At 35.0% G+C, this 13,046-nt stretch overlaps 1 protein-coding gene across 2 annotated transcripts in view; it reads right to left on the reverse strand.

Moving 5' to 3' along the window:
• Positions 1-13,046, reverse strand: part of PSEN1 (presenilin 1) — a 59,939-nt gene that overhangs the window by 24,743 nt on the left and 22,150 nt on the right. For both annotated transcript variants that reach the window (XM_010962534.3, XM_010962517.3), the window contains exons 4-6: positions 10,408-10,661; positions 8,215-8,356; positions 2,787-2,854 (exon numbers count right to left, since the gene is read on the reverse strand). In XM_010962534.3, coding sequence (XP_010960836.1) covers positions 2,787-2,854; positions 8,215-8,356; positions 10,408-10,661 — 464 coding nt within the window. The remainder of the gene's footprint in view (positions 1-2,786; positions 2,855-8,214; positions 8,357-10,407; positions 10,662-13,046) is intronic.

Consider the following 13,046-nt stretch of genomic DNA (forward strand, 5'->3'; position numbering starts at 1 on the left):
TTACCCAATTATTTAATCTTTGTTAATCTAATACACAGCTTTAATTAGCATTCATTTTATAAGGAGTGTGTGCATGTTTTCATATATTTAAAAGTAACTTGTGTTTCTGTTAACTATTTTTGCGAATCCTTTGCCCATTTTTTGTTAGGTTGTTGGTCTTACTGCCATGTACATTTATATATAAACTAAATTAGCCTTTGTCTATAAAATAAGTTGAAAATACACTTAGCAGTTTGTCATTCATCTTCTGAGTTTTTCTCATGGTGTGGTTGGTTGGCTGGTTGGTTATTTTGGGTTTTGTTTAAAAGGTCCTTCCTTAATCCAATGTTTTATATATATAGGTGTGTATATATACTTGTATTTTAAAAATAATACAACTTAAAAAGTCCTTTCTTAATCTAATGTTTTATATATATTTTATATGTGTGTGTGTGTGTGTGTGTATAAAATCAAATTCCCCATTTCCCATAGTTTTCTTTAGTCCTTTTATGGTTTCACTTTCATATTTAAAATTTTAATCCATTTGGAATATATCCTGGTATAGATACAAGGAAGAAGTCCAGATTTTTCCCCCAAGATGATTACCCAATTATCCCAACATCAATTACCAAATAATCCACCTATGGCCTACTAATTCTATACTATCTTTACCACAGATTAAATTCCTTTATATATGTTTAAAATTCCTTTATATATTAAATTCCTATATATATTTGAGCTTTTTTAAGTCTTTCTAGTATTTTCTATGGATCATCTATTCATGGTACAGGTGACCCTATTTTAATTATCGTAGTTTTATAATTTCATAACAGGTAGGACTAGTACCTCTTCATTTTTTTCCTTTTTCACAATTCTTTGGGTATCTTCACTTACTTATTTTTCCAAATAAACTTTAAGATCATCTAGTCCAGATTAAAAGTAAATTCTATTCATATCTTTATTGAGTTTATATTAAAATTTAAAATAAACTTAGAACTGATATTTTTGTGACATTCTTTCTATATCACCTGGTATAATTTTCCATTATGTTTAAGTCTTCCAAATTTTAATCCCTTAAGAAGCATTTAAAAATTTCTTAATAATACATCTTGTGCAATTCTTGTTTAATCCTAGATATTTTATCTTTCCTGATGCTACCACAAATGGGATTTTTTCTTTTCATTAAGTTTTCTAATTATTTATGTGATGATTATTGATTTATGTTTATTAATTTTGTATTCAGTCGCCTTACCAAATTTACTTAGTGATTCTAAGTGTTTTTTGGTTAGTCCTGAAACGAAGTAAATAATCATTTTATCTTTGAACATAACTTAACCTTCTTTTCCAAATTGTATAGCTCTTATTTCTTTCCCTCATTTAATCATGTTCACTACTCCCTCTAGACAACAACAGTGATATAGGAAATCTTCATCTTGTCCTGATGTTAACAGGCATGCTTCTAGAGTTTTCCTAAGGGGATGACACCAGCCTTTAGAATGAGAATCACATTTTATCATGTTAAAGAAGTAATCATCTGTTTGTCTTAATACAGAATTTGATCAAGGGCAAGTGTTGAATTTTATCAAATGCCTTTTAGCCTGTACGAGACGATGACCTAGTAATATGGCGACTTATATCGGTATTTCCTAGTAATGAACCAATCTTCCATTCTGCAGACAAACTCCACTTGGCATAATGTATTACTCCCTCAATGTGTTGTTGCTGAATCTTGTTTGTTAATATTTAGTTATTCTTTTGACATCAATAAATAGGATAGGTCTATAGTTTCTTTTTTCTTGATAATTTATAGGTTTTTGGTATCAATGTTATGCTGGCTTCACAAGACAAATCTGGAAGCTTTTCTTCTTTTTATATGTTCTGGAATACTTAGAATAGTATTAGAGTTATCCAATCCTTAAAGGTTTAGCAGAATTTCCCTATGAAACTATGGGCCTGGTATTGTTGTTACTGGTGGAGGTGGGATGAGAACCTCTTCAACAACTTTCTGTATTTTTTCTTTGCTTTACTTAAATTTTCTGTTGCTTCAGTGGTCAGTTGTGGTAATGAATTTTTCTCTAGAAAATCATCCATTTCATAGAGATTCTCACATTTATTTATTTTGTCTATGGTTATTCCCCCTGCTTCTACCAAAAAATTAACTCTTCAATTTATTTTTTAGTTTTACTGCTTTTGTTCCTAATTTAAGAGTTAATGCAATGGTTCATAACAAACTGTATTCTGCCACTGGGGCTGAGAGAAAGGACAGGCTGACAAATCTCTGAGCCTCTCTGTTCTCTTCAACAGAGCAGCTTCACTTTTTCTATTTTATATATGAAATTTTCATGTAAGATTTCATTTGAAAGAAAAATGATGAAACAACAGAAAAGTTTGAAAACCAATTAATTCATGTTTATATACATGCTTGAGTACTTAAACATTCTGATTCATAGATTTCTACTAGAAGTAAAGAATATAATAATTTTTACTTAAAAGGGCTTAAAATGAACTAGTCTTGAATTCTTTCAGTTCTGCTGATTATACAAGGATCAACAAAAGAATATTCCTATGATAATATCAACTAGTTTTTTTATTGAGGTATAGCTGATTTACAATGTTGTGTTAGTCTCTAACTAGATATATCTATATATCTATATATCTATGTATATATATTTATATACCAAATATGACCTATGTATAAAAACAACTATAATTTAAGAGTAATTCACAACAAAATATACGGTTTTAAATGACAGTTACAGAGCCCAGAGTTCAGTTCTGAAAAATAGACCAAATATTTCACCACTTACCCTAAGTAAATGAATGAGAAAAAGAACAGCAACAATAGGGATGAAATAATAAGCCAGGCATGGATGACCTAAAAAGAAAGTGTTTCAATATAATTAACAGATCCCATAACCCTAAAATAATCCAAATATTTTACTTCAAAAATAGTATATTATTTCTATATATGTTACGATATTCAAATGGCAGGGCAAAAATGGCTTTGGGATCTGTAAATACTTAGAACTCAAGTGCTGAACTACTCACAATAGAAAATAGAAATTTCAGCAAGACATATATAGAGCCTTGTTCCTTTAGAAACGGGTAAAATTTTAAAAAGAAAAAGAATGCATTCTAAAATACCAAATTATCAAAACGGAGCCAACAATTGGCTTTAAAATAGCAATATTTTCAACGGAGGAATTTTGTGTGTTTCTGAAATAGACAATAAATAAATTGAAAAAATGAATAATAAATAAAATTCAATAAAATTGAAAGCCAGATATGCACTTAAGTAACCTATGTATACATACATTAACGGTACAGAGAAATTATGCCTTCTAAATATAACCATTTGACAAAAGAATATTCAGAATCTGAGGTTTCAGGAAGTATTGCAATGCTATGTTTATTTCACCCGGTTCATTAATAAGTATCAATATTACAAATTCTTTGAAACACTTAAAATCAGTTCATTATCATGCAGAATTCATAAAGGACTATATAATATTAGTCACTAACTCAGGAACAGCTAGCTTATTAATATGAGAGAGAGAATCAGAACTTGATTTTTATAATCTACTATACAAAATAAAAATTTTTAATTATAATTTTATGCAATGAGTCTACTTGGGAAAATGCTACAACCCAAGGAGTCTGGAGCTTTAAAAAAATAGAATGGAGAAGCATAAGTTGTCAAGTAATTTCTAACAAAAAGTAAAGTTATTTTGAAGTGGATATACTCATAATATGCTTTAATCTTTCAATTAAGTAGCTCAAAAGGAGCTACTTAACCAACAACTTAAACTTATCTCTTAACCTGAAAAGATCAAAGCAAACCTTGAAGAAAGGAAGAAAAGAAAAGCTCCAAATCAAGAATATTATTTTGTCCTCTTTTTTTCCCTAAATCTCCCACACCAACCTCCCAGGTCCAGCTGTGTCAATAGTCCTGCTCCAAAGCTATCAAAATCTCATTGCGATTAGAATCCATGTTAATTTTCTCTTGTGGTTCTGTCCTGATCACCCAAGGTGATCTGTGATTGTTAATTCCTTTGAAAGAAAATTTTCTTAAAAGTTCTCGCTGCTTCTCTTTCTTTAAAACAACCTTATGAAACATTAGAATTTGGGAAAAGGTCAAAAGAGTAGCTTTACAAGGAAGTTGTTATTCCTTGGACAACAGAATACTCTAAATTGACCATCCAAACACAACAAATTTAATTTCTGGTGCTTTTTTGCAAAAGCTTCCCTTAACATTTTATTATAAAAATTTTCAAACACATGGTGAACCACTGCCCACATACCACCTAAATTTAACCATTCACACTTCGCTGTACTTGCTGTGTAACATTTCTATCCACCTCTCCATCCATTAGTCCATTTTAATACACATCAAAGTAAACTGAAGACACCTGTAATTTCTAAGTACTTTAACTTAAGCAAAGAATTCAACCTTAGCAAAATATTCTAAAGGGAGCCCTTGATCTATTTCAGCAAATAAACCAATAAGGCTTAAGCAGAAAGGTCTCTTCCCACTTGCATCCCAGTCCACATGCTCACAAGTCTCAGCTTTAGAAATATTCCAAGTTATAAGACTAAAAAGTATGTAAAATATTACAAAATAGAAAAGCTTTAAAGAGTGGGAGATATACACTGGTATTCCATATCAAGCTCCAGACAAAGGGCTAGAGTAAACATTACATACTAGAAATTCTCAACTGTCTTGAGAAACGCTTTTTCTTTTTTTTTATCTTTTTTGGGGGAGGAGGTAAGGGAACATGGGAATGTTTTTTATTTTAAAAAACCAGCATGCTTCTGAATACAAAAGTAACATATGCTTATAACATTTAGAAAATATAGAAACACTAAAAAAAGAAAACAATTCCCACTGACCGATGAGGACCAAGGTTGATATTAACATTTCCTTTTCAGACATGTTTTCTGTCTGCAAGTACAGAGAACTTTTAAAAAATTAGGATCAAGTAACATAAGATTTTATCTTCTGCTTTTTAAACTTAATATTTTATTACATATTCTCATGCCACCAAATTTTTTTAAATGATTTTTAAATGACTAAATAATAGTCTACTTAAATACATGAACCCACAATTTAACCTAATTTGTGGTATTTTCCTTTTTTTTCCCGATTATATTTTATGCTAGATGAATATCCTAGTATGCAAATTTTCTTCAGCATTTTTCTTTCTTTGGGATAAATCATGAAAGCAAAAATTACAGAATTGAAGTGTATAGATGTCTTCTAATTACTGACTACTGATATATATTAGCTTAGTCACTTCACAAAAAAGGTCTGATAAATCTTTAGTAAGTTAAATGTTAATTTGTTTTTTTAACATATATATATATATATATATATGTATTTTTTTTTTTTTTTTAACTAGTGAGGAAATACACATACACATCTCTCCTTATCTCCCTCCTCCTTCTCTCTCTCCTCTCTCTCCTCCTGGCCATCTATATTTCCCTCATAATTTCTCTGCTTGGGTTTTTTAAATTTCTTATTAGTTTTAATTTCTAATTAGCTTTAATTTCTTAATTGTTAAGTTCTCTTCATATTGTAAAAATATTAGCCCTCTGCCTAAAATAATGGTTGTAAAGGTTTTCTTATTTAGGTTAATCACTGATGTTATAATTGTCTGAATTATTACCTAATTCAAAGCTTCTGATGATAACAAAATAACACCTCCCCTTTTTCTGGAACATCAGGTGGTAAAAAACAGGACTTTCTCATCTTACAAAAATCTCTAGCCCAGCTTTCCTGTACTAAAACTCTGAAAGAAGAGAGCCTCTTCCGTAAAGGACATCAAGAATCTCCTCTAAATCCCAAATTTCCAAGCCAGAAATCATGGGTTTTAGTAAGTTACATAGTTTCATCTATAACAAACGGCAACTAATAACTAACTGCCTTTTTCATTTCTTCCTTTTTAAGGTTTGGTTGGTCTTTTAGCTTCTTGTGCTTCTCACAAATATTGCACAACCAACCAATGACATAACAAATCCTCAGGGCTTATTGCCAAACAGGTCCTGGCAAGTTTCTGAATTTCTGACTCAAAAGCTTCTTTTATTTTTTATACTAGGAGTCAAAGTAAACATGTTTCTATAGAATTGGCTGTGCTTGCTAAGACTTGAACATTACAAAGCAAAACAAAACAACACAAACGAATGGGTGAATTTGGAAATCCAGCTGAATATAAACCTTTTAGACTGATATGAAACCTTTTAAACTAATATGAAGCATTAACTAAAAGATGCAAAAAAGTGACCAAAAATACATCAAGAAAGGTTCCAGGTAACATGGAGTAAAAATATATTCCACCCTGTCTCTCTTACCAAATGCAACTACAAAATCTGGATAGAATGCATACAGCTACTAAAGTCTGGGGAATGAGAAGTACTGGGAAGCCAGCAATGAGTTTACCACTTTTTCCCTCCAGTATTACCCTCCTCTGCCAAACTTAACACAACCCAGGTGGGCATCAGCAAGACAATGAAAGCTCCAGGAGAAACTCTCTAAGTTCTGGCTAGAGAAGCAGAAAAGAGGTCTCCCAACACCAAAAAAGAATGCAAAATCTCAGGTGATTCCCAATAACAGGAGAAGAACAAAAAGTAGCACGTAATCCAGATACAAGTCACAAGAGAGTCCAATAAAGCAGAGAAATGGAACTGGCAAGTAAACATTTATATGCAGACAAAATACATATGGTGAAAAAAAGATGAAGTAATTAAGACACAAGCATATTTAAACAGGGGAAGGAGAATGTTTCCCAGCAAAGGTTTACATCATTTGTTCTTTGGCTTTCTGAATGTTGATGACTACGTGTCACCATCATATACATCTTTCCTCTTCAGTCTCCATATGCTGAGGTCAAACTGCAGCTGGGCATCACTTAGGTTAATACTTCCACCCACTCAACAAACAAGGTTAAATTCCGTACAATTTCAGAGTTTGTTAACACTGAAAAGGTATCTGATCTTACTAGTAATCAAACACAAATTAAAATTAAGACATTTTGTTTTGCCTATAAAGGTTAGCACAGATTTTTTTTTTTTTTAAACTCAGTGCTCGTGAAGACGGGGTAAGACAGCCTCATTCACTACTAGTGTTAAGTACAAACTGATACTATCATTTTGAAAAGGAAATTTTGCATACCAAGACCGTCAAAAATACGTAGAAAATTTGCTCCAGAAATTGTGTGCCTAGGATTTTACCCTAAGGAAATAATCTGAAAAACAAAAAGCTCTATGCTTAAAGACATTCATTGTTTTTTAGAATAGTGAGAAACTGGAAACAACTTAAATGTCCAACATCGGGGAAGTTAGGCGAAGTAAATTACAATAGACTCATTGAGTCAAATATTATGTAGCCATTAGATATTTTCTAAGAATTTATAATATGGAAAAATGCTTACATCAAAGTAAAAGTTAAAAGAAGGACACATACTGACTACACATTTTATTTTAACCCTGCTAAAGAATATACAGAAATCAATAAAAGAGAAGAGAACTTAAGTGTTTGAAAGGTTAATATTTACTTCTTTTATTTGAGAATGAGCCTAAAGGTTTATGACTTGTAACAATTTATCATTTTTTCTGTCATAAATCTGAAACATGTGCCAGATGGCCGAAATCCCGAAGTGAGTCATTCAGCTAGAGAGTGAGCTAAGGGCGCAGGGGCTGGGAGGGCAGGGCCTGTGACTTTCTTGCATAACCTCCTCTGCTTTTATTCCTCAAGCAAAGAATTAGTTCTCCTGCAGGAGAGATGGTGAGGGAATGGCTGGCTACCAATTCAGAAGCAGCAATACAGCCAGTTGCTAATGAGTTTAACCACAGCGTCTGAAGGTGGCTTTACTGCTCTATACTTAAGTTGAAAATCTGAATTTTTTTTAAATTATGCATTTTATGGGGACATTTATATCCAATAGTGCTATCTGTCAATGAGGGAATTCACAAAGGTCTTAGGATATATCCTGGAATGTCCTAAGTATACTGCAAGTCAAAACATTATAAACACTTAGATTGTGGTATTATATGAAAACATTTGTCTTCCATTTATGCCTTTTTGTATTTTTTAAATGTTCCACAAATAAGGGGGAAAAACTAAAAATTAACTTAGTTCTAGACTATAAGATCTTTTTCTTTATTAGACCAAGTAAGGTGATAGGAAAACCCGACCATAAAAAGAACATGGTGGGAAGCAAAGCTGTGTCTCTTGCTCACCTTATAGCACCTGTATTTATACAGAACCACCAGGAGAATAGTCATGACGACGATGACGCTGATCATGATGGCAGCATTCAGGATCGAGTGCAGGGCTCTCTGCCCCACAGTCTCGGTGTCTTCTGTGAATGGAGTATAGATTCTATAATAAAACAACACAAAAGCCCCAGGTAAGTGTTAATGGAGATCACAAACCACACCCTCCTCCAACACCAGTTTTGTTTCCCTGATTCAACTCATATAAGTCACTTTTTTCATCTCATCAATCTAGCCAAGAATTTTTAACCTAAGAAAAATAGCTATACGCTAAAATAAAAGGAGATATCCAAAGTATGGAGACCTATGTGAGCCAGACACTGGCTCCATCTAGTGGATACTTTATATTGAGATAATTACTCCATCAAATGTTCTTTCTCCACAGCTTATTAGATTTGTTAAAGAGCTGGATTCTGCCACATAAACTACGTAGGTGACAAGGGGTTGTCAGAAGGTAAAATGGCTTATCATTATCTTTCATCTGTAGGGTGATTGCAACTGGAGTTGCCCTGAGAAAATGTCACATGTCCATCTTCCCCTCACTGCTCATTCACATAAAAGCTTTAATTCCATGTGCCAATGTTCCCAGTTAAAGACTTTATTTCTGCCTTCACTAAGGTTACGTGTGGTCATGAGACTAACTGATGGCCAATGAATTATAAGCAGATGTGTTGTATGGAACTTCCAAGAAAGGAGTAGTTCTGCTGAGAGAAACGTCTTATGTCCTCTTCTCCCCTACTCTTCCCTGCTGTCTGAATGAAGGCTGGGCCTCTGGTGTCAACAATGGACCCCAAAATAACCAAGAGGAAAGAAGATTAAAAAAAAAAAAAACCAAAGGAGCTTGAGTCCTTGATGAATGAGAAACCACTACGCCAGCCTGAACTACTACTACCTCTGCACTACTCTGTGGAAGAGAGAAAATCCGTGCATCATTTAAACCACTTGTTTTGATTTTCTGTGATGGGCTCAGCAAACGTTCTGTAAAGGACTAGAGAGTAAATATTTTAAGCTTTGTATGTCATATATAATCTCTGTTGCAACCACTCGACTCGCCATCGTAGTATGAGAGCAGCTGTAGACAATATATAAAAGAATGGACATGGCAGTGCTCCAATAAAACATTCTTTACAAAAAGAGATGGCAGGCAGATTTGGCCTGTGGGCTACAGCCTGCTAACCCTGTTCTATAATCTGCAGCCAAACACAAATAACGCTTCCCAATCTCTTTTCCTTATTGTCTCCAACCCCTGCCCTTCACTCAAGCCTTAGACTTTCTCTCAAAAGCTTAAAGCTTGGCTTTCAGAACCCACAGTTTTTCAGACACCTGCCAATTTTAAATTACAAAATTCATTAAAAATTTTGAGCTCCACAAGAGTCCTAGAAACACAACTAGGTGACACCTGAATCAAAGCATTTTTCTTAGAGATAAGAAGCATCAGACAATCCACCAGACACCAGAAGCATCAGAGAATCCACACAACTTTGTGAGCACTTTGTGCCAGTTTGCATTACTTCTTCATCCTTTCATTTAACAACTTTTTTTTTCTGACCATTTATTATATACCTTACCCTGGAAACACCCTCATAGGCCTTATGGCATAGAAGGAAACCAAGCATTAAATAATGAAAATAAATATATACTTGCATATTGTGACAAGTCAAAAAAGAATAGGTTGCTATGAGAAAGAATACTAGGAAGGACCTAATGCTGTTAGGAGGATCAGAGAAGTTATCTTTCAGGACTTAACATGACTAACATTTAAGCCAAGATAAGAAGGATGATAGGAATGAATCCACCAATGTTAGAAACAGAAAAGAACATTCCAGAGAGAAGAACAATGGGCCCATGGGCCTGAGGTGGTAAAGATCACTACTCAACTCCTTACCTGCTCAATTCCACATAAATGCAGCTCTATTTAGGGACACCATATAGGAATATAATTCTGCAGCTTTCATTCTCTACTTAAAGTATCAACTGCTTCTGGCCATCAGAGAGAATGGACTCTCTAGTGTTCATGTCCCTTCAGTGCAGAGGCCTGACATGCTATGAAGGACTTCTACACTGGCCTTGAGAATAATAAAGTAAAATACTCATACATACATACATACATAACACACACATACACACAAAATAATAAAGTAAAACACTCATACATACAGCTGCCCGTCCTTCCGGGTATAAAAGCTGACTGATTTGATAGTAGCCACAACCACCACCATACAGAGAGTCACAGGGACAAACAGCATGATCACGTGTTTGGCGCCATATTTCAGGGTCAGCTCCTCATCTTCCTCTTCGTCTTGTTCCACCACCTGCTGGGAGTTCCCCTGGGCTCGGCCATTGGATAACGACTCGGAGTTGCCGCGCCTCCGCCTCTCGCTGCCATGCTCGTGCCGCTCTCTACTGTCACTCTGAAAGCACAGGAGAAACTTTTCCAGTAAGTTAGACTCTCAGCAGAATCAAGGTATTCTCTATCAAAGACAGAAAATGTAATGATTAGACTTGAGATTAACAACAGGCACGTCATCACGTGAGTTCTAGAAACTTGGCAAGAAGGAATCCATTTACGAGAAGTGTTTAGTTTCTTCAGTTTAAAAGTTTAGATTATTTACCACTGTCCACTGAAGGAGCCCTTTCACTTGGCTCTTGGCTCACCTCATTCTCTCCTTCCATTCTCAACCCAATACAGTTGTACTCATTCTCTGAGGTGTGACTTAAAAAAGACACCTGCAATGAAGCCTTCGTTACTGGCTGCAGCTGCAAGCAGAGTACTCTCGCCTTTTTCAAAATCATCAGGTGCTTTCTACCTGCGGTTTCATATCACCTTTACAAGGAACTATCTCACCTTCATTATTAGTAAAACTTAAAAATCCTTGTAGTGATGTGCAAGGGATCTCTCTGTATTATTTCTTACTATTGCATGTAAATCTACAATTATCCCCAAAAATATTCAACTAAAAAAATCTTATGAGAGAGAAACTAGGCCTTAACAATTCTGATGCCCTCCCACCCTCACCCCTCTCCATTCTCACCTCGCCCTGTATAGAGGAAGGGAACAATAAACACATGATGAATGATGGAATGAAATTAGAAACACGTTTAGGTTCTACTTTTCTCTTACTCCAAACACCACTTTGTTACCTTCATCCTTATCCTGGGTTTATCCTTTCATATTCTTCAGGTTCAACCTCCTTTTTGGTATTACTGTTCGTATCTAAAATTCCAAATTTTCGAAAAGGGTAGAATGAAACCCAAGAGCACTAACAACAATAATAAAAATAATAGATAACAGGAGAAAAATAACAAGCACTAGGTCTCCTCACAGAGATGTAAATAAAACAGGAGGTGAAGACGGACAGTCACTGCTGCTGCTAAGATGTAATCAGCTTGGTTAAGAAACGGTTCTTTCAGGAAGATCACGTGAAAACACGCCACTCTTGTACCTCACTGTGACTACAGAGTTCAAGCCTAACTAATAGTAATAAGTTACTATTATTCATTAAAAATACACTACACACTTAATAACAGCTTAAAATTATTACAAGATACCAGGGATTATTGTATGTGCTTTACCTTCAATGCTCACAGCCACCCCATCACCACAACTGGACAGGCAAGGAAACAGCCAGAGCTGGTAAGTAATACAGAGAGGGTGTGAACCCAGGTGTGTGTGACTGCATAAATTGAGTTTTTAACCACCTCTCAATGTGTCATTCACCAGCCAACATGGGAGCCCTGCAGACTCAGTGTGGGCTTTCTCATTCACTTTACTTTCAATATATTCATTCCTCAAATAGTTATCAGAATTCTATGTTCCAGGTACTCTGCTGTGGCAATACTAAAATCAGTAAGATCTAGATGCCGTCCTCAAGGAGCTTACAAGATAGTTTTAAGGACTATTCTATTAGAGGTATGAATAAAGTGCTACAGGACTGATTGATTAATTTCATGTGGCCAAGAAAGGCAACATAAGAGATACGATTCTTGAGCAGAACTTTCAGGGGTGGAGGCGAATGAGCTCCAGACAGAGACAACAAGAACAGCAGCATCGAGGTGTGAAAGTGAAGAGCCAGGCTGATGCAGAAAACCAATGGGTACTCCTGAGCTGGCTGGAGAACTGGGTGGTCAGGGCTGGTGGCAGTAAAAAAGGTTAGGAACAGGTTGTGAAGAACCTTGTTTGCCATGTCAGGGACTTCAGACTTTGTCCTGAAGGCAACAGAAAGTCATAAAAATTGTTAAGGTTGAGGAAGTGACACATCAGGTTATGTTTCATTTTTAAGAAACTTGACTGATGGCAGATGGAAAATAGGAGACATGAGAAAAATATTTCAAAAGCGGAATTATAGGGCTTTGTGGCAAATTACATGTGAATGGTCAGGAAGGAGTCATGGGTGATCTGGAGTTTTTTGGCATAAGGGACTAGAAAGGTGGTGATGGCACTGACAGACATAGGGAACACAAGATGAGCAGCCTGGAGGAGAGGAGGGAGATTTTAGTTAGGGAGGTGGTAAATTTGAAGTACTGCAACCAGACAGTCAAATCCAAAGGCAATTAATAAGAATTTCAAGCTAAGAAGAGAGTTGGGGGAAGTCATTAGTTTCTATAACTATGGAAATGGATGAAATCTCAGGGAGAGAGTATAGATGGACACGTTGGGCATTAATGTAACATAACAGCTGTAGAAGGAAAATACAGAGTGAGATGGCGATCAAGGAGAGAAGTGTGAATAATCCCTAAGCGTAAGCAGCAGGCAACAGGAGAAAAACCAGCAAGAAAGAGAACAGGGAAGAGGGAAG

The sequence above is a fragment of the Camelus bactrianus genome, chromosome 6, assembly GCF_048773025.1.
Source record: "Camelus bactrianus isolate YW-2024 breed Bactrian camel chromosome 6, ASM4877302v1, whole genome shotgun sequence".
In the NCBI taxonomy this organism is placed as follows: Eukaryota; Metazoa; Chordata; class Mammalia; order Artiodactyla; family Camelidae; genus Camelus; species Camelus bactrianus.